Here is a 20,056-nt window from a genome sequence, read left to right as displayed (position 1 = left end):
CCTGCGTCAGCCTCCCGGGTAGCTGGGACTACAGGCATGCACCACTATGCCCGGCTAATTTTTTCTATATATAATTTTAGTTGTCCAGCTAATTTCTTTCTGTTTTTTAGTAGAGACGGGGTCTCGCTCTTGCTCAGGCTGGTCTCGAACTCCTGAGCTCAAATGATCCACCCACCTCGACCTCCCAGAGAGCTAGGATTACAGGCGTGAGCCACCATGCCCAGCTTCATCACAATTATTAACAGCAGCACTTTATAACTCAGTCCATATATGCACGTGGGAAGGTAAATGACACTGCTCCAGGTCAATAAAAATTGTCTCTTTGTATTACTATGAGCCTTTACAGTACTATTACTATTACTTGCTTGCCTTCTACACTCATTGCTTCCTTTAAATTTCTTCCAAGCCTGCACATTGAATTTATTGGCCTCATGTGGCGGATAGGTCCGGAGAGGTGAAATGACTTGTCCAAGATCACATAGGTAGAAACTGGCAGAGCCATTAGCTAAAACCAAGTTCATCTGGATCCAAAGCTCATGCTTCCTTCCCCTTGCACCGGGGAGCAGTGGGTTTTCCCAACACTTGGCTCAGTCACTCATGGGGAAAATAACTGCTACCATTATTGCACACCTACCATGAGCCAGACCCTTTCCTTCCTTACATCATCTTGTCAGACATTCCCAGCATCCCTGTTTGTAGAAATGATCACCCTGTTTTTGCAGGAGAAGGATGGAGGCCCAGAAGTGGGCTCCAAGATCTGTGATCTCGCCCACTATACTGAGAGATTGAGAACAGCCTAAATGTTTGATAAGCTTGCTCTTGAAGTGTATTATAAAGGAAACACAGTGCCAGCCCCTCAGTTCTCTGTCTTGTCTGGATTTAGCCTCTTGAGGGGCAATCAGAACAACTTTTGCAACCACAGCCACAACCGGTAACAACCTCAGCCACATTTATGAAGCTATCATTAGGTATCAGATGCTGCGCTGAGCACTGTTTATTAGCTCATTGGATTCTTCCAACCATCCTGTGAATTTGGCATTCCAGTGACCCCCGTTTTATGGATGAGGAAACTGAGGCCCGGTGAAGTGAAGTCACCCGGATCGTAAGATGCAGAGGAGAATTCTTGCCCAGGCCTGTGTGACCCCAGAGTCTGCTCTCTTAGCTGCTATATTTTACTACTATGGATTTGATGCAAACTCATTCTGTGACCTTGAACAAGTCTTTTAATCTCTGGGGCTTCAGTTTCCTTTTCTGGGAAAAAAAAAAAAAGAAAGAAAGAAAGAAAGAAAGAAAGAACGAACCAACCTGAGGGAGATGATTTAGAAGGATTCCAAATCCCTCTAAACAGGAAGGTTGATTGGGGTAGGTTAGTGGTGAAAGAATTCCGATTCAGCAGATCAGGCTCCCTGAGGGAAATATTCTGAGTCATTTTCGATGATTCCAGGAATTTCTGGAGGTCATGCTTGAGTTTGGGGATGGCAAATATGTTTCAGCTTTTTTGTCAAGCCTAAGTGATTTGGGGTGGCTGCTTGGCACACAGTATTAGGATGTTGAACATCTGCTTAGAGAGAAAGGATGTCCCTATCGATTGATGCGGTCTGCAGCGCTGCTCAATTGGTGCTGCCTGCCTTGCCTGCAGGATGGGCGGTGGCGACACAAGTGCTAGATATTTGCTGACTTTATGCAGAACTTAACCCAACATCCTAAAGTTTATATTCTTTTAAAAAATTACCAGCCTGGACTATAGAGAAGCCCCATATCTACAAAAAAAGATTAGCTGGGCACGGTGTCACGAGCCTGTAGTCCCAGTCACTCACTCAAGAGGCTGAGGTGGGAGGAACTCTTGAGCCCAGGAGTTTGAGGTTGCAGTGAGCTATGATGATGCCACTGCACTCTAGCCACGGCAAAAGAGTGAGACTATGTCTCAAAAAAATTAATCTAGTATTTTTGTTTTGTTTTTTAAATTTTGAAAATGGAATTATATTCCACAGTTAAAGATTTGGTTTTTGTCTTAAAGAAATGCCATCCATGAAAAGCCTCATCTTTACCTATCCAAAGTAAGTCAGGATGTTCTGACATTCGGAAATCCTCTTCCCCCTAAGGTATTATTAGCTTTTAATGCATAATTTCAGGAATGCTCTATGCGTATTCAAGCATACCTGCATTTAAGAAAATCCACATATAGGTGAATATGTAGCATACACATGTTTATTTTATACATTTATCATAGAATGCACATAGTTCTGTAGCTTCCAATTTCACAGGACAATATATTATGGAGCTCATTTAGTATCAGTTATATAACTCTATCTTACTGTTTTCCAAGGCTGCTTAATAACAATCATTTGCATACATTAATTGCATAATTTATAGAGTGCTTCTTATGTGCCAGCCACTTTGCATTCAAGAACTAAGCACTCTACATTCCATAACCCAAGGAGGGTTGGTACTCTTATTTTCATCCTCATTTAATAAGTGAGGTCCTAGGGCACAGAGAGGTTAATTAACTTTCTCCTAGGCACACAGCTAGTAAGTGGTCAAGCTAACATTTGAATTTGGGGAGTCTCCTGAGTCTACAATGCTTATCTACTAAGTTGTATACCTCCGTGTATATTGAAGCCACCTAGTTCCATCTATTTATCTAGGACCATTTTTGCCACACTGTCCTGTAGCTTATTATAGAACAGTACCACATATCAGTAGTTCTCAAAGTGTGGTCCAGGCACCCTGGGCATCCCCGAGACCATTTTTATAATAATACAGGTCAAAACCATTTTTATAATAATACTAAGATATTATTACAATACTATTTTTCTTCTCATTATTATTCTGTCACAAGTATATGAAGTCTAGAGGCATCTGGAAGCTTCGTGACAAATAAGAATATGATAGATTGAATGCAGAAGGAGATACGTGACCTCAACTTTCTTTGAATAGGCCAAATGTTAAATAAATTCTAGCTCTCTCTCCTTTCCTCCTTCAAAAATATAAACTAATGCCATTACATATATGTCATATTAGAGATAGGGGTCACACTCTGCTGCCCTGGCTAAAGTAGAGTGTGCAATTATATCCCACTGCAGCTTCAAACTCCTGGGCTCAAGTTGTCCTTCTGCCTCAGCCTCCCAAGCTGCTGGGAGTATAGGTGTGAGCCACTGTGCCTACCTTATGCTTTTTGTTTCGGAAACTATAGTCATTTTTTATTAAAATGAGTTGCATATATAAACAGGCAGAGAGCTTATTATTTTACTTAAATACTTATTTTAATTTTTTTTCTCAGTTTGACCTTCAAATATGTGAAGTATCAATAGATATAACACACCCAAACAAAGGCTCTCTGGGATCCTCTACAATTTTTAAGTATATAGAGGAGTCCTGAGATCAAAGGGTTAAGCACTGCTGATGTATATCCCAGAGGCAACACCTCAGATGCAGAGATTTGCTTCATTCTTTTAATGGCTGTGTAGTGGTCCACTGAAAAGAGGTAATTTAACAATAAACTCATTTTTAATTATAAATGTAATACTTAGTGTCATGATTTAAAAGTTTAAGCATGTTACATTTGGAAATGTCTGGAGACAATTTTGGTTGTCACAACTGGGGGTGGGGATGCTGCTGGCATCTACTGGGATGCTGCAAAAATTCCTGCAATGCATAGGACAAGTCCCCTACAAGGAAAGCCCCCCCATAGCAAAGAATCGTCTGGTCTCCGATGTGACTAGCACTAAGGTTGCTCCAGACATTATCCATGCATTTATATATTCTCTCCTGCCTTTTTTTTTTTTTTTTGGCATTTATTTTTACTAACATATATGCTAATTCAGTTTATAAACAGTGATTCTTCACTTACAAGGGATTAGAAACCCCCTCGAGAATCAGATAAAAGCTATGGACCCCCAGAAAAAATACCCATACTCACAAAATTTTGTACATAATTTCAGGAGCTTCCCTGACATCCCCAAAGCTCCGCCAGAATTCCTTGGATGTGTGGTTTTGAATCACGGTCCTAGAACATCCCATCCAGAGAGAGAGACAGAGATCACCAACTGCAACCCCCGCTCTGCTTCTACAGAGGAGAGAAGGAAGACACAGAGGGAACAAGGGTTTGGCTCTGCGTCCCTTAGGGAGGCAAAGAAAAGCAGGAATTGGAACTCAGGCCACCTGACTCCCCAGCACTGGAATATTTCCACTTCACCCTGAATGAGGACGTTTTAGAAACGCTGATCGTTTCTTCCTGGTACAGCAGGAAGACATGCCACCACCACTCTGTTCCTCTTGAGAAAACACAAAGGCCCCAGCTGTTGTTGATGAGAAACACTCAAGCACCTGGGAAAAAGCACACACTCAGGATATGAGGCGGGGAGAGGGGTTGGATAGGGACAAGAGGTTGGAATCAGCTGCTAGAGGGTAGGGACCATAGGATGTGGATTCACTCATTCTCTGACTCATTCATTCATTCATTCACTTGTTCATTTATACATTCAGCAATCGTGGCCCAAGGCCTCTTGTCTACCAGGCCAAAGCTGGGCTCTGGGGCTACACTGACGTGAATCAGGCCTGTTCCTGTCCTTGAACAGCTTCCGCTCTGGTGGGGAAGACTGGCCCATGTGCCAATCACAGTGCAGGGTGACTGTGGTCTAATGGAGGCAGTATAGGGCATGGTGAAAGCACAAACATAGCTCCTGATGCAGGCTTGGGAGGTCAGGAAGGCTTCCTGGAGGAAGGAGCATTTAAGTTGAATCTTCAAAAGTGGGTAGAGGGTTCGTCATGTGGCTGAGAAATGGAAGGGGAACCTCACAGGAAACCCCCAAAGCATGCAGGAGCTAGGCATGGTAGAGAAAGCAACTCCAGTGTGCAGGAGGCAGCAGTGGAGATGGTGTAAAATGAGGCTGGGGCTCTTGGCAGAAGGGCATAGGTAAGGAGCTTAGATTTTCTCCTGAGGGCAATAGGGAGCCTTAGGAGAATTTTAGGTCAAGGAGGGACAGGGTCAGCTCTGAATGTTAGAAAGAGCCTTTAGGGGCTATGTGGAAATTAGACTGGAGGGAGACCAGTGGTGTGGGCTGGTGGCACAGCCTAGGCAAGAGCGGGACACAGAGAAAGGAATGTATCTGAAAGGGGTCCAGGAAAGAGAGGGGTTTACACCCGGGGACTGACTGGTTGTCTGGAGTGAGGGAGAGAAAGGCATTGAGGAAGCATTAATGCAACATTGACCAAGTAGCCCCTGTGTGAACATCACAGTGCAATGTATTTACAGTGTGTATTAGTCATCTATTACTGTGTAATAAATTACCAAAAACTCAGTAGCTTAAAACAACACGTTTATTAATTTGCAGTTTCCATGGATCAGGAGTCCAAGCATGGCATAACCCTTGGTTCAGGGTCCCACAAGGCTGAAATCAAGATGTCAGCTGGCCGTGTTCTGATCTGGGAGATTGACTAGCAAGAGATCTACTTCCAAGCCCCCACAAGTTGAGCAGAATTCAATTCCTTGTGGTGGTTTGACTGAGGTCTCTGATTTTTTGCGGGCAGTTGCAACTCACTCTCAGGTCATTGCCATGATGTGGCACTTTGCTTCTCCAAGGACACTGAGAGAATCTGTCTTGTTTTGAATCTCTCTATCTTCTTGATCCTCTTCTAAGAGATCACCTGATTAGGTCAGGCCTACACAAGATCATTTCTTTTTTGATGCACTCAAGACAACTGATTAAGGACCGTAATTATATCTGCAAAATCATGACAACTTGCCTTGCAATATCACCTAATCATGGGAGTTACATCCCCTCCTATTCACAGGTCTTGGCCACACCCAAGGCAAGGAGGTTCTACCAGATATGTACATGAGGGGGTGGGAATCTTGGAGATCGTTTTAGAATTCTACCTACCCCAGAGGGAAGTGAGGGTGGAGGAACTTCTTAAGGGAAAGGATTTAGCAGACTTATCTCTGAGTCTACAGTCTCTAGGCCTCTGGGTCAAGTCCACTGGAGGCCTTGGCTAATGTGAGATGTATATATATGAGCAAATATAGGAATGAGATCTAAAAGATTCCATAACCTGCTTCTTCTGTGAAGGATCCTTCCATGAGCTGAAGGGGTAGATCAGTGGGTCTAATATTCCTGTCCTAAAAAATGAAGTCAAGAGATACTATATCATTCTTCAAAAGGGTAAACATGACCTGGTAATTCCACTGCTATGTATATGCCAAAGAGATATAAAAACATATATTTATGCAAAAACTTGCACATGAATGTTCACAGCAGCATTATTCATAATAGCCAATATGTGTCAAGAGCTGAAATGCCCATCAATAGATGGATGGATAGATAAAATGTGCTATCTCCATACCATAAAATATGATTCAGCCACAGAAAGAAGGGAAGTACTGCCACATGCTATGACATGGATGAACTTCAAAGACACTACGTTAAATGAAAGAAGCCAGCCACAAACGACCGTATGTTGCATGATTCCATTTCTATGAAATGTCTAGAATAGGGAAATCTATATAGATGATAAGTACATTAGTGATTGCCTAGGGCTGGGGCTGGGTGGGGAGATTGGGGGGGTGATGCCTAAGGGGTGCATAGTTTCCCATTGGGCTGATGAAAATTTTCTAAAATTGATCTACCATTGATGGTTGCACAACTCTACGCAATTAAAAGTCATTGAATTATACACTTTAAGTGGGTGAATTGTATGATATATGAATTCAATCTCAATAAAGCTGTTAAAAAAAGAAGAGAGATACTCTCTTTAGTTGTTGAAATAAGAAATCATGATGTAATCATGCATCACTTAGTGTCACAAAATTAACCAATAGAAGAACTAACATATGAGGAGGAAGGGAGGGTAGGGTGAGGTGTATTAACTCGTGATCTATAAGAGAAAAACATCTATAGATAATGCATAATGTTGATACATCCAGAAGATAATTATTATTTAGGGACATCAAGACAAGTAAGAGAAGAAGCAGCTAAGATTGTTAAAAGTCTTTCCCCATTAGGAACAGGATTTGAGGTAGAACAGGCTGAATTGGTTTTATTATAATCCCTTGTGTACCATTCAATTCTTTTCTTTTTTTTTTTAAAAAAAATGGACATATATTCATTTGATTAGGAAATATATTTTAATTTAAAATAAAATAAAGTAGGTTCCTTACCTGCTAATTAGCTTACTTTATGGTTCTCAACCAGGGGTGATTTTGCCTCTCAAGGGACAAATATCTGGAGACATTTTTGGTTGTCCCAAATGCTATTTTGGGGGTACAATTTGGGGGAGTGCTATTGGCATCTAATGGATAGAGGCAAGGGATGCTGCTCAATATTCTACAATGCACAGGACAGTCCCCACAGTAAACAATTATCCAGCCCAAATGTCAACAGTGTCAAGGTTGAGAAATCTGGCTTTTAAAATATTATCTTCATAGTTGTTTTTACCAATGCAGTTGTAACACCACATGCTCTGGAATCTGATCCCCTAACTTGGCTTTCCACCAATACCACTTACTTCTCAGCCTCAGTTTTCACATCTTTAAAATGGATGCCAATAATGCAAACTGCTTCTTTTGAAGACTGATTCAATGCCTACAAGCCACCATGAGCCTGCAATATGGAATGTTCGATTTATACTGGTCATCGTTATTGTTTGTAGCTGTATCCCTCTCCCTGGCAAAAGAACAGAGGAAGAACAACTATTTCTCAAATATAGAGAATAGTTAAGTGCTTCCTCAGTTGGAGGTTGTGTTCTTTGTTTTGTTTTGTTTTGTTTTTTCTTCTAAACCAGGAGTGTTGGAATGCATCTCTAAACTCCTTTCCCCCATGAAACAGGGTGACAATTAAGTGAACTGACATAAAGAAATTCCAGTGGAAATGTGAGATTCTGGGTACTAAAAGCATAGCTCCTCTAAGGGAAGAGACCAGCATGAGCAAACACTCGGTAAATAGATGTAGAGGAACACAGGTTGTTTCTATCTTCTGCCAGCCCCCAGGACAGAGCAGGAAAGGCGTGTTGGACTAAATGACTCTTAAATTCACCTATTGCTGGTCACCCTCCACACCCACAACCATACACATCTCAGAGTTTGCTCATCTATAATGTGGGAACATTGATGCCCACATTGCAAGGATTCTGTAAGAATTCCATGAGATAAGAAGCATGTGAACTGCCTACAATCGGTTGTGGCTATCTCTTAGTTTTTCATAACATTTGCATGAGGACCCAGTCCTGAGAAAATTGCTTACCTAGAACCATATGCAAAGACCTTTTTCTCATCAATGTTCTCATTTAATTGGAGGCAGTTTATGTCTTCTTTATAAACAAGAGCAGCTGAGTTTAGAAGAGAAGTGTTTCAGTTGTGCGCATACTTCTGGAAAAAAAAAAAAAAAAAAAAGAAGAGAACTGTTGTGCCCAAGGTCACACAGTGGCTAAGAGATTCAGACTCAAACAAGATCAAACTTTCTGACTCTCCTCTCAGATTTATTCCTCAAGTTGTCCTACCCCATACCCACTGGCTAGTTCTAGATCCAACTAATCCATGCTTCTCAAAACTGTTGCATAGCCCCCAACCCAACCCCAGGTGGACTTCTTTAGGCATTATTCCCACTCAAGCTTTTCACATTCTGTTCTCCTCCGCAGCCCCATTTCCATCTTGGGAGAATCTAACTCTACCTCTTCTTCCCCATCAGGTTCGAATTCGGGGTGAATAGGGAAGTAAGAAGAAAAAAAATTTGTTGGTGAAAGTCAAAAGTCAAAAGGCTTGCTATCCTGGTAAATTTAATGTCATTTATTTAGGGGGGAGTCTTTGCCCTCACTGCTTGGAGGAGGAGCGGTGGGAAGACCCTGGAAGCTGAGCTTCCCCTTGGACTTTGGGAGTGGGAGCATTCCTGGGGTCCTTTTGAAAAGGCCCTCCCCTCATTTCCGGCCGCCGCTGCCAGCCTTGGCTGGGCGCCTGGATCCTGTTGCTATGACGACAGGAAGAGGCGGTGGCGGCGGCAAGCGATGCTGAAGAGAGATGGAGGCTAGTGGGGGTGGGGGTGGCGGCTTTGAAATGGGGTTGGGGGTAGGGATCGGGGCTGGGGATGCGGGTGGGGGAGGGGGCAGGGGTATCCTTTATTGCTAACCTCCTTAAACCATCTGGCCCTGACCCCTCTCTCATTATTTTTCTCTGGCTGCCTTTTGGTGCCTGCTCAGTCTCTACGTCTGTCTCTGGTTCTCTGGGTCTCTCTCTCTTCCTGTCTCCATCTCTCTCTGTCTATCTCTCTCTTTGGGTCTCTTTCTTTTCTTCTGCACCTGCCTTTCCAGGTACTTTCTGCCATCCAGACCGTTCTACCCTAAATTTCTCTCATTTACTCTCTTGTTTCCTCTCTTTCTTTCTGCATTTTTTTCTCCCTCTAAAGCATTCTTCTCTCTACCAAGACCTTGCCCCATCCCCAATTTCTCTCCCTCCCCCTCTCTTTTTCTCTCTCCCCCTCCCCTCCCCCATCCTCTCAGTCTCTTTCTGTCTGTCTCTCTCCATCTGTCTCTCCTCCTCCCTCTCTGGATGACTCTCTTCCTCGCTCTTCTTCCCTTCTGTTACCCAGATCCTGACCCCCCCATCTTCTGCTGTACCCCAAGCCTCCCCCACCCCATCCCCCACCTCACCCCCCTGTCTCTTGGTTTCTCTTTGGGTCTCTGTCTCTGTCCCCTTCTTTCTCTGGATATTTCTCTCTGTGTGTGTGTCTCTCCAACTTCCTTCTGCTCCCAGTCGCTGCCTCCCCCAATTTTCTCCCTCCCCCATTTCTGTTTCGCGGTCTCTGGGTCTCTCTCTCTCTCTCTCCCCGTTTCTCCTTGTCTCTCTCTCTGTCTCTCTCCCTCCCTCTCTGGATCGCTCTCTCTCTTTCCCCAGCTTCCTTCTGCCACCCAGACCCTGCCCCCCCCCATAGCCTCCCTTCCCCCCATCCCTCTCCTCTCGGTGGCTCCCCCATCCCTCAGCAGCTCCCCTCCCCCCTCCCTGCTCCCTCCCTCTCGTCCTCCAGCTCCGCACTTTACCCAGCGACACGAGAACCAAATTGTCTCCTCACCTTTTCTTTTTCCCCTATATCCCGACCCTAACTCCCTCGGGGCCCAAGCTCAGAGCTGCCCCTCAGCTCCAACCCCCCCCAACACCCCATTCCTCATTCGCCTCCTCATCTCCGCCCCCCAACCAGGTCGGACGCCTGGGTCCCTCAGTGTTGGGGGAGGGGGACGCAGCAAGAATTGGGAGCCCAAAGGGTTTTTCTGGGGGGGGGGTGCCGGCAGGGGGGGCTCGACGTCCCCTCCCCAGTGCATCGGAGAGTTGACCTATCTCAACAGAGGTGAGACAGATCTTTTTATTAATCGGAGGTGGGTGGATGAGGAATTAAGGTTCTGTGACCCGCCCCCCCCCCAATTCCGGAGAAAAGAGCTGGTCCTCTTCAGAAGGAGAAAGGATGGTGACCCCCCATATCGGAAGCTTTAGAATTGGGGTTCCTCTGCTCTCTCCTCCTTTGCAGCCTCTGACAGATGGATTGAATGAAGAGTCCCTAAAACCAAGCAGATTGTCCCCCCAAATTGACAAAATGAAAAGATCTTCAATTTTTTTTTTTTTTTTTGGTGGAGAATTTCCCTCCTTTCCCTCCTCATCCCTTCCCCTCTAGTCTTGTAAGGGGCCCAGGGTCACTGGCTCACCCCGGTGGAAGCAGGAATCTGTTAAGACAGTGGAGGTGGCAGTGCTGGTGGTGAGGGGGCACAGATACGGGGAGAAGAGGCTGAGAGAGCAAGAAGAGAGGAAACTCGGCGTCTAGAGAGAAATGAGAGGAAGGGGCCAATGCTGAGGAGAGGGCGGCTGGGGGATGCCAGTGTCCAGCGCGCTGCGCTGGTGAACAGTAGCCCCAGGAAGGGCTGTGTGTGGGCAGGCAGGAGTTGAGGTGGGGGAGGGAACACAATGTGTGGGGCACTAGGCCCAGTTGCCATGGAGACACCCCCCATAGACAATCTTCTCCAACAGCCCCTCCTGGGAGCAGACCCAGTCTGGGGCCAGCTGATGGGGGGGGGGGGGGTGGAGACAGGGAAGAAACTAGGAGGCCAAGGTCACCCTGTACTGGGACCTAGGTTTTTTGTTTTTTATTTTTTTTTTTCCCCTTCCCCTCCCCTAAGGTTTCTGGGCTCTTAACTACATTTGGGGGAAGAAGTCTGGGAAAGAGTGGTGGAAGCAAGGAAGGAATACACGTCCAGGAGCAGAGTTGGGGTGAGGTGGAAATGGCAGGGCTGGGGGCACAGTGGTGGGGATAGTGTGGAAGCAAGAAATGAATGGACCACGGGAGGGTGCAGAGTGGCAAAGTATTCCTAATTGAGAAGAGAGTTGTAGTCTTGTGGATCACATTTTTCTGAGAAGTGCAGTCTGTTGAGATCTTTCAAAATTTGAGAGAAGATGGGGGTTGCAGGGTTACAGTGTATGTTCCTTCACAGGTAGAAAGTGTGTGTGGGGGGGGCAGAGGGTGTGTTCCCAAGAAGGGAGGTCGGTGGGAACCTGCAGAGGGGATTTTCCTGGGTAGAGGAGAAGTTGGGAGCTGTAGTGGGTAGAGGAAGTGGGCAGGAGTCAAGGGGATCCTTTATGATGGAAGAGAAGTTGGGGAGGGTGGTTTATTTTAAGTTGAAGAGACAGTGGGGTTCCAAGTGAGTTGGGGAGATCTAGAGTTGGGGGCTCCTGTGTGCTGAAGATTGTGTGTGCTGGAGGGAGGCGATTTGGAGGCAGGCGGGAGGAGATGGTGCCAGGGCAGAGGAAGGGGGGAATGAACTGGGCAGACTGGGGGTACAGTGCGTTCCCTGCAATGGGAGCACAGGCCAGAGATCAGGATATTTCTGAGTGGAGAGATATTTGGGGTCTAGAGGAAGCGATCTTGTGAGTAGAAAATGCTGTGGAGCTCAGGGAGGAGATTTTTCTTAATGGAGGAGAAAACGATGGTTATGATGAGTCTAAGTTGTAAGCGGGGGGCGGGGGGGGGGGGGCAGATCCGGAAGACTTTTTTAAGTAAGGGAGAAAGTGGGGAGGTTTTCCTTGAGTCAAAGACATAGCAGGGGATGGGCAGTGAGTGTTCCCTGGGGAGACAGTGGAGGCTGTGAGAGGGAGTGTGATGGAGATGGGAGGGCATCTTCCAAACCAACGGGTCTGACGTGGGTTGTACATTAGAACGCCCCCACCTCCAGCTTTTAAAAACTTAGAAGCTCAGGCCACATCCCAGACCACTTACGTCGGAATTTCTCGGGTGGGACTCAAGCATCAGAACTGGTAAATGTCCTCTGGTGATTTCGAGGTGTGTTGGGGGTTGCAAACCTACGGCCTGAGATACAGGGGCCTGGACTGCGTGAGGAAGGCGGTTTCCACGCGGGGGAACCAGGGATGGTATGGTTAGTCTGAGTTGTGCGAGTAGGGAGGGTCAGTTTGTTCTCTCTCTCTTTTTTTTTTAAGCTGAGGAGAGATTGAGAGATTTATTTTTCTTAAAAGGAGGAAATTGTAGGAGACAACTTAGAGTCATTGAATGACAAAAACAGAGAGGAGGGCCTCGCGGAGGTTATTTCCGTAGACGTGGTGGTATGGCGGGGGTTTCTTAAGTTGTGCAGATACTCAGGAAAAAGTTGGGGAGACGGGGAAGGGCTTTTCTTGAGTAGAGGTCCTAGCAGGTGCGGAAGTGGGACCTGCAGGGGTAGAGTGGAGGCAACTGTCTGGGGAGAGAGTGGAGACCGGCGCAGGTCTGTAGGGAATGGGGACCGCGACCGGGGCTCTCGGGAGGAGCAGGCGGGCGGTGGGCGCTGTGGTGAGGGGTGGCTTCCCAGGTGACAGGGACAGTGGAGCCCGCCGGCTGGGAGCCGGAGGAGCTGAGGGGAGTCCGGTGGTACTGGATGGTTGTGCGTTTGGGAGGTTCTCCGAGTGGCATTAGCGCGATGACTCCGTTGCGCGGAAGACAGTACTAGAGGGAGATTTTACCCAGGAAGGGAAGCGGCGCGGATCGGCGTGGAAGGAGTTCCTTCCACCGAGGCATAGTTTCTGTTAGTGGGGGCGGGGGCGGGGACTGGGGAGGTCCCTGCGCCTTCTGCTCTAATCCGCGCTCTCGCTCCCTGCCCTCGCCAGCCGCCGACCATGGCCGCACTCTGACCCCCGTCCCTCCGCAGCCTCGCGCTCGCCGACCCCTCCCCAGCCCCGCGGGCCCCAGGCCCCCGCTTCTGCCTGCGCTGTGACCCCCCCCAGCCGCCGGCACGGCCCCGCCCCCGCTGCCCCGGTGGTGGCCCACGGCCCCCCGGCTGCCGGTGGTCAAACTGGAGTCGCTGAAGCGCTGGAACGAAGAGAGGGGCCTTTGGTGCGAGAAGGGCGTGCAGGTGCTGTTGACGACGGTGGGCGCCTTCGCCGCCTTCGGCCTCATGACGATCGCCATCAGCACCGACTACTGGCTCTACACTCGCGCCTTCATCTGCAACACCACCAACCTCACGGCCGGCGACGACGGGCCCCCCCACCGCGGGGGCAGCGGCTCCTCCGAGAAGAAGGACCCCGGCGGCCTCACGCACTCGGGCCTCTGGAGGATCTGCTGCCTGGAAGGTAGGGTGCGGGAAGGCCCCCGCCTCGCGTCCCTCCAGAAGACGCGGAGCTGCCTGGTCCTGCATCACCCCGATTCCCGGGGCCTCCGTCGGTGTTCCCTCCTCCGCCGGAGGTCCCCTTGCTCTGTCCCACTCAGACCCCAGCTTCGTTCCCTTCCTTTCAACTCCGGTCCACCTCCTGGCCCACTGCTGGGGGACCCCCCTTCTCTCTGCACCCTCTGCCCCCTCTTCTCATCTTTCCCGCACCCGCTTCCCCAGCGCCCCTCTTCCCTCCGTCCAGGCCCGGCCTTGCTGCGCTCAGGGCTGCCTCTGCCTCCCTCCTTCCCCTCTGCCTCCCTCCTTCCCCTCTGCCCTCTGCCCTTTCTCCTCCCTCTTGTGGCTTCTCTTGACCCCGCTCCTCCTCCCACCCGCCCCTCATCTCCTCTCCTGTGGCGTCTGCCCTCCCCATGTCCCCCGTCCTGGGGGTGTCCTTGCCTCTCTCCCCTCCCCCCCACTCCCGGCCCTTCCTCGCGTCCTGCGTCTCTTCCGCCCCCTCTTTGGCTCCGCTCTCCTCTGCAACTTCGTGTCTTCCCTCACACAACTCATGACCGGCTCCTTTCCCCCCCCCCCCCTCGTTGCTTTTCCTCCGTGGATGTTATCTCTCCCCATCAGCTCTCCCCACTTAGGATGTTCTCCAGCCTCCCCCATCCTGGCCCTTTTCCTCCTCTCTCCTTGAGATGGGTCCACTCGGTCTCCCCTCTACTCGTGCTTTCCGCTTCTCACCCTTCCATGCCTCCTTGCTTGACTCTAAAGCTTCTCTCCCCTGGCCCTGCTACATCTTCCAATCTCCATCTTGGCTCTTCCCCTCCGTGCTGTTTTCCCTCTGTCCCAGCTGGACCTCTCTGGGTCTCTTTCCCCCCACTTCTCCGAGACTCCTGCCCTCCTCTCGCCCACCCTCAGCGTCAGTACTTCTTTCCTGCATGTCACAGAGGCTGGGCTGGGAAGGAAAAGTCCTGGGCGCATCTGTGCCATGTGTGACCGGTACCTCCCCGTCCTGAGCCTCACAGCCCCCGCCTGCGACATGAAGGAGCGGGACTCACAGTCCCGATGTTCTCCCGCCCCCGCACCAAAAGATTGGACTCTCTTCACCTCTTTTTCATTCCCCTCTTTTTCTCCTGTCCCTTCCTCCTCTGTTTTGCTGAGCACGCACCACAAGCCAGGAACATTATCTCGTTTAATCCTGTGAGGTGGGTACCACCTTCCTGTTGGGGATGAGGAAACTGAGGCTCAGAGAGATTAAGCCACTTGCCCAAGGTTGCCCAGCTGGGAAAGGGGGCAGAGCCAAGAGGTGAACTCAGATCTGATGGATGGGATTTGCAGATGCCCTCTGTCTGGCGTGTGGAGCGTTTAAAACTGAAACCAAAATCTGAATCCATTGCCATCATTTAAAAATAGGGAGACGTCACATTGTAGATCTAATTTCCAGCTTCTTTTGAGCTGTCAGAAGATCTGACAACACCGACCTGTGTTCTACACTGACCGCCTTGCTCTGGATCTGAGTAGCAGCTGCTTGACATCAGGCGTGGGTGGGGTCTCCATTTCTCTGCAGTCCCCTCCACTCCCTATTGTCTCACATCCCTCCCACCTCTCTCTTGATGTTGCTTTCTTCCTCTTGTGGATGTTTGAGCTCATGTCCAGTAACTGGTCTGACCAAGCACCAGGCACAGAGCCAAGTGTGGGGGCTCTCATCATGAAACCCTTAGGACAGTGTGTGGCATTTAGTAAGAATGCCATTCATTCATTCAACAACCAATTTTTACTGAGTTTGTACTGAGTGGCAGGCATTGTTCTGGATTCAGTGGGGGGTGGGGCGGGGGGGGAACAACCATACAAATAGCCCTGTCTTTATTTATCTTATATTCTAGAGGGAAAGACACATAATAATGGAGATAAGTAGATAAAACATTTTGAGTGATAGACAGAACTGAGTGCTAAGGAGGAAAAAAAGTAGGGGAGGGGAGTGGAAGTGTCAGGGGTACATGTGGGAAGTAGATAAGGAAGCTAGGAAAAGCTTCATTGAGAAGGTGACATTTGAAAGGACATCTAAAAGGAGTGAGAGGTGGAAACATGTAGATACCTGGAGGAAAGTACTTTGGGCTGTGGAAATGCAGGTGCAAAGGCCCTCAGTGGGAGTCTGCCTGTGTGTTTGACCACCGTGGTAGGCCAGTGTGGCTGGGGCAGAGTGGGTGATGAGGAACATCACGAGAGGTACAAACAGGTAACACGGTCCCAATCTCACAAGTTCTTATATATCCTGGAAAGGACTTTGCTTTACACTCTGAGATGGGAGCCATTGAAGGTTCTTGAGCAGAGGAGTCATTTGAGCTGATTTAAATTTTAACAGGACAGCTGTGTTGGGAAATGACTGAGGGGAAGGCAAATGAGACAACAGGAGGTGGCTGGCCTAGGGTGGGAGCAACAGAGTTTGGGAAGTGGCTTGAATTCATAGTATATTCTGGAGCTACCGTGGGCAGGAATTGCTGATGGAGCAGTTGTAGGATATGAGAACAAGAAGACTCAGCGGTGTCTTCAAAGCAGGATTTCTCAACCCCAGCACTATTGACATTTTGGGATGGATGATTCTGTGTGGTGGGGGGGGCTGTCCTGTTCATTGTAGGATGTTGAATAGCATCCTTGGGCTCTACCCACTAGATGCCAGCAGCATCCTTCCCAGTTGTGGCAACCAAAATTGTAAATTGTGTCTAAGTATTGTCAACTGTCCCCTGGGGGATAAAATTGCCCCTAGTTGAGAATCACCGCTCTAAGGCTTTGGCCTGAGAAAGGGGTAGCCATTCATAAGATGGAAAAGAAAGTATTTTATTTTATTTATTTTATAATGGATTTTATTTTTATCAGATAGCACTTCATTTCACAAAGTAGAATAAGTATTCCTCTACTTTTTTCCTTTTATTTTCTCTCTCTTTTTTTTTTTTTTTTTTTTTTTTGAGACAGTCTCACTTAGTCACCCTGGGTAGAGTGCCTTGGTGTCAGCCTAGCTCACAGCAGCCTCAGACTCCTGGGCTCAAGTGATCCGATCCTCCTGCCTCCCCGCCTCCCAAGTTGCTGGGACTACAGGCGCTCACCACCACGCCCAGCCAATTTTTTGTTTGTTTCTATTTTTAGTTGCCTGGCTAATTTTTTCTATTTTCAGTAGAGACGGGGTCTCACTCTTGCTCAGGCTTGTCTCAAATTCCTGACCTCAAGCGATCCTCCCGTCTTGGCCTCCCAGATTTCTAGGATGACAGGCGTGAGGCACTGCGCCTGGGCCATTTTATTTTCTCTTAATCAAGTTTATAATTAAAGGAGATATATCATGGGCTCAGTTTTAGATTTGTTAAATTTAGGATGCCTAAAAGATAACATAAGGACAGGAGTCAGCAGAGTGAAGGGCCTATAAAGTGCCATGTCATAAGTATTTCAGGCTTCGTGGAGCATACAGTCTCTGTCACTACTGGGGAAAGTAACCAGAGACAATACATAGTGAGTGAGCATGGCTGTGTTTTAATTAAACTTCATTTATGAATTTCATGTCATTTTCACATGCCATGAAATTGTCGTCGTCGTCTTTGATATTTTCTCAATCATTTAAAACATGTCACACTCATTCTTAGCTGGATTTGGCTGGTGGGCTGTAGTTTGCTGACCCCCGATCTACGTTGTTAGAGATATGATATTTGAGGCTAGGGCTCAGGGAGGAGTCGGACTGGAAGTATAAATTTAAGGGTCATTAGCATATGAATGGATACAGTGGCTTAGAGGAGAGGAGACAGAAACAAACCAAAAACAGTAGTCGCAGGGTTGAAGCCTGAGCCAGCCCGCTACTGAAACATGAGGGACATGAGAAGAAGCCACCAAAGGGAGTTGAGAAAGGAGTAGCTACAGGTTTGGGGAAAACTGGGTAAGTGGGTGCCCTGGAAGCCAAAGGAAGTCAGTGTTTCAAGGAGGGGAGAAATGAAGGCTGACTTTATTGGTCCTATAGCTGTCGTTCATTTGTCACTGAATATTCACAATAACCCTGCAAAGTAGGTCCCATTATTACCCCATCTTCTAGAAGAGGAAGCTAAGGCTCAGAGAAATGAAGTAACTCACCCAAGGTGACACAGCTAATACACAGTAGGGTCTGGATTTGAATGTAGGTCTGTTTTGTTTCCCCAGAGAACAAAGCAAGAAATCCACCCACTTTCAGCCATCTGGGTTCCAAACGTATAGAAACTGGACCCCCTGGGCCATGGCCTCCTGAAGTCACTGTGTCCCTGAGAATTCTTGGGCTCAATCTCCAGCCCCCTTTGGAGTGTCTCTCTCTGAGAGACACAGTAGAATGTAATGGTTGAGACGCAAACTCCGAGAACAAGACTGACTTGGTGTAGCTCCTGCCTGTCGTGTGGGTGGGCAGGGTGACCTCTAGCTGTATCTTTAACATCTCTGCTCCTCATTTCCACCATTGGGAAAATGAAGGTCACAATAGCCCCTAAGTCCCAGGGTCAGAGAAGGCTTTGATGGGTTAATATGTGCAGTCTTTAAAAGGATGGCAGGCACAGAGTAAGGGCTAGATTATGTGCTTTATATTTTGTTGTCGTTGCTGCTCCTGCTGCTGTATTCTTCTTATTTTTAGGAATTCAGGTGACCAGGCCCTGAGTCCTTCCTGATAACCCAGAAGTCCCAGCCCCTTAACACGAACCGCATAAGACAATGAAAATTTTTGTAGTAGCTGCATTCAAACAGATAAAACGAAGCAGGTGAACTTGACCATATGTTTTCTTTAACCCAGCATAGCCAAAATATTATCATTTGAGTGTGTAATCAATATAAAAAATTATTAATGAAATATCGTACATTCTCTGCCTCACTCTCTTTTTTTCTTTCCATTCTGGGTCTGAAATCTAGTGCATATTTTACCCTCACAGAACATCTCAGTTGCCACGTTACAAGTGCTCCGGAGCCACTCGGGGGCTGGTGGCATACTCATGGGACAGCCCAGCTTAAGGCCCCTCCTCAGGGATTTCAGCTGCACACCCAGGTCCTCTCCCAGGACTCAAGAACCTGGACCCACAGCCCTATTTATTAGCGATGACTATGTAAAGCCCCTGTGCTAAGCACTTTCCCTGCCTTATTACCTCATTGAATCCTCACAATTGTGCCAGGGGGAAGGTATTATTAGCAGGAAGCTGATGGCCAGAAAGGGGAAGTGACTCAGCCTGGGCCACCCAGCATGTGAGGGGCAGAGCAGGCTGGATCCCAGTTCTCACATGTCCTCGCTGAAACAAAGCTGAGGGGGGCGGGGGAACGGCATCATCATCCTTGCACGTAAAAAGCTCCTAGCTCAATCGGTGGTGGCGTAGGACGTAACTACCTTGTATTCTGTGCTTAACTTTCATTGAAATCTCACTGAAATCATACAAAGTCGTTTTCCCGATGAGGAAGCAGAGACTCATGGACGTTCGGGTTCCCAAAACCACATAGCTGGGAAGTGGCAGCATCGGGATATGAGTCCAGAGAGTTTGATTCCGGGGTCCACGGTCAAATAACCACCATAGCCACCACACGCTACTGTCTTAAATATGCTGACATCCCAAACTGAGCTGTGCTCAAACCTCCTCCCCATGACTTACTCCCTAATATAGGCAACTTCTTCAACTCTCTGTGCCTCAGTTTCCTCATTTGTAAAGGCAGTTTATCCATTCAACTGTTTACCTTCCAGGGTTTGTCCTAAGGATTGAGTGAGTTAATTAACTACCCATCAAATGCTTAGGGCAGTGCCTGGTGCATGGTTAGCTCTCCGTCAGTGCGAGTAATCATTCTTACTGTCACGACTAATCTGTTGAGTGATTTTGTGTGCCATGTGGTTTGCATGCTCAATCTCATTTAATTATCACTAATGTTTTGAGAGGAGTACTATGATCCTGTTGAAGAAAAGAGGGAACTTGAGCCCACAATTTTACCTACCACACCATGATGGACGTGCTCATGGGTAAGAGTTTGCCCTTGGGAATTGTATGTTCACTCATTCATTCACTCATTCTTTTTAAAAACTGTGGTAAATTACACACAACATAAATTTACCATCTTAATCATTTTTAAGTATGCACTTCAGTAGTGTTAAGTGCACTCACATTGCTGTGCAGCTAATCTCCAGATCTCTTTTTATCTTGCAAAACTGAAATTCTGTACCCAACAAACAACCCTGTATTACCCACCCCCCACCTTCATCTCTGGCAACTATCATTCTACTGTCTGTGAATTTGATTATTCTCTGTTAATTTGATTATACCAGGTATCTCATATAAGTGGAATCATATAGTGTTCATCTTTTTGTTACTGGCTTATTTCACTTAGTATGTCCTCAAGGTTTATCTATGTATAGCATACGTCATAATTCCCTTCCTTTTACAGGCTGAATAATATTCCATTGTATGTATAGGCCACATTTTGTTTA

At 47.5% G+C, this 20,056-nt stretch overlaps 1 protein-coding gene across 1 annotated transcript in view; it reads right to left on the bottom strand.

Moving 5' to 3' along the window:
* The window catches only part of LOC138374230 (NACHT, LRR and PYD domains-containing protein 7-like), a 672,516-nt gene that overhangs the window by 93,577 nt on the left and 558,883 nt on the right, over positions 1-20,056 (bottom strand). Inside the window, 1 exon segment of the mRNA XM_069456942.1 lies at positions 13,307-13,322. Coding sequence (XP_069313043.1) covers positions 13,307-13,322 — 16 coding nt within the window.

This window comes from Eulemur rufifrons, chromosome 24 (assembly GCF_041146395.1).
Source record: "Eulemur rufifrons isolate Redbay chromosome 24, OSU_ERuf_1, whole genome shotgun sequence".
NCBI classification, from domain to species: Eukaryota; Metazoa; Chordata; class Mammalia; order Primates; family Lemuridae; genus Eulemur; species Eulemur rufifrons.
This window is presented reverse-complemented; position numbering and strand designations above follow the sequence as displayed.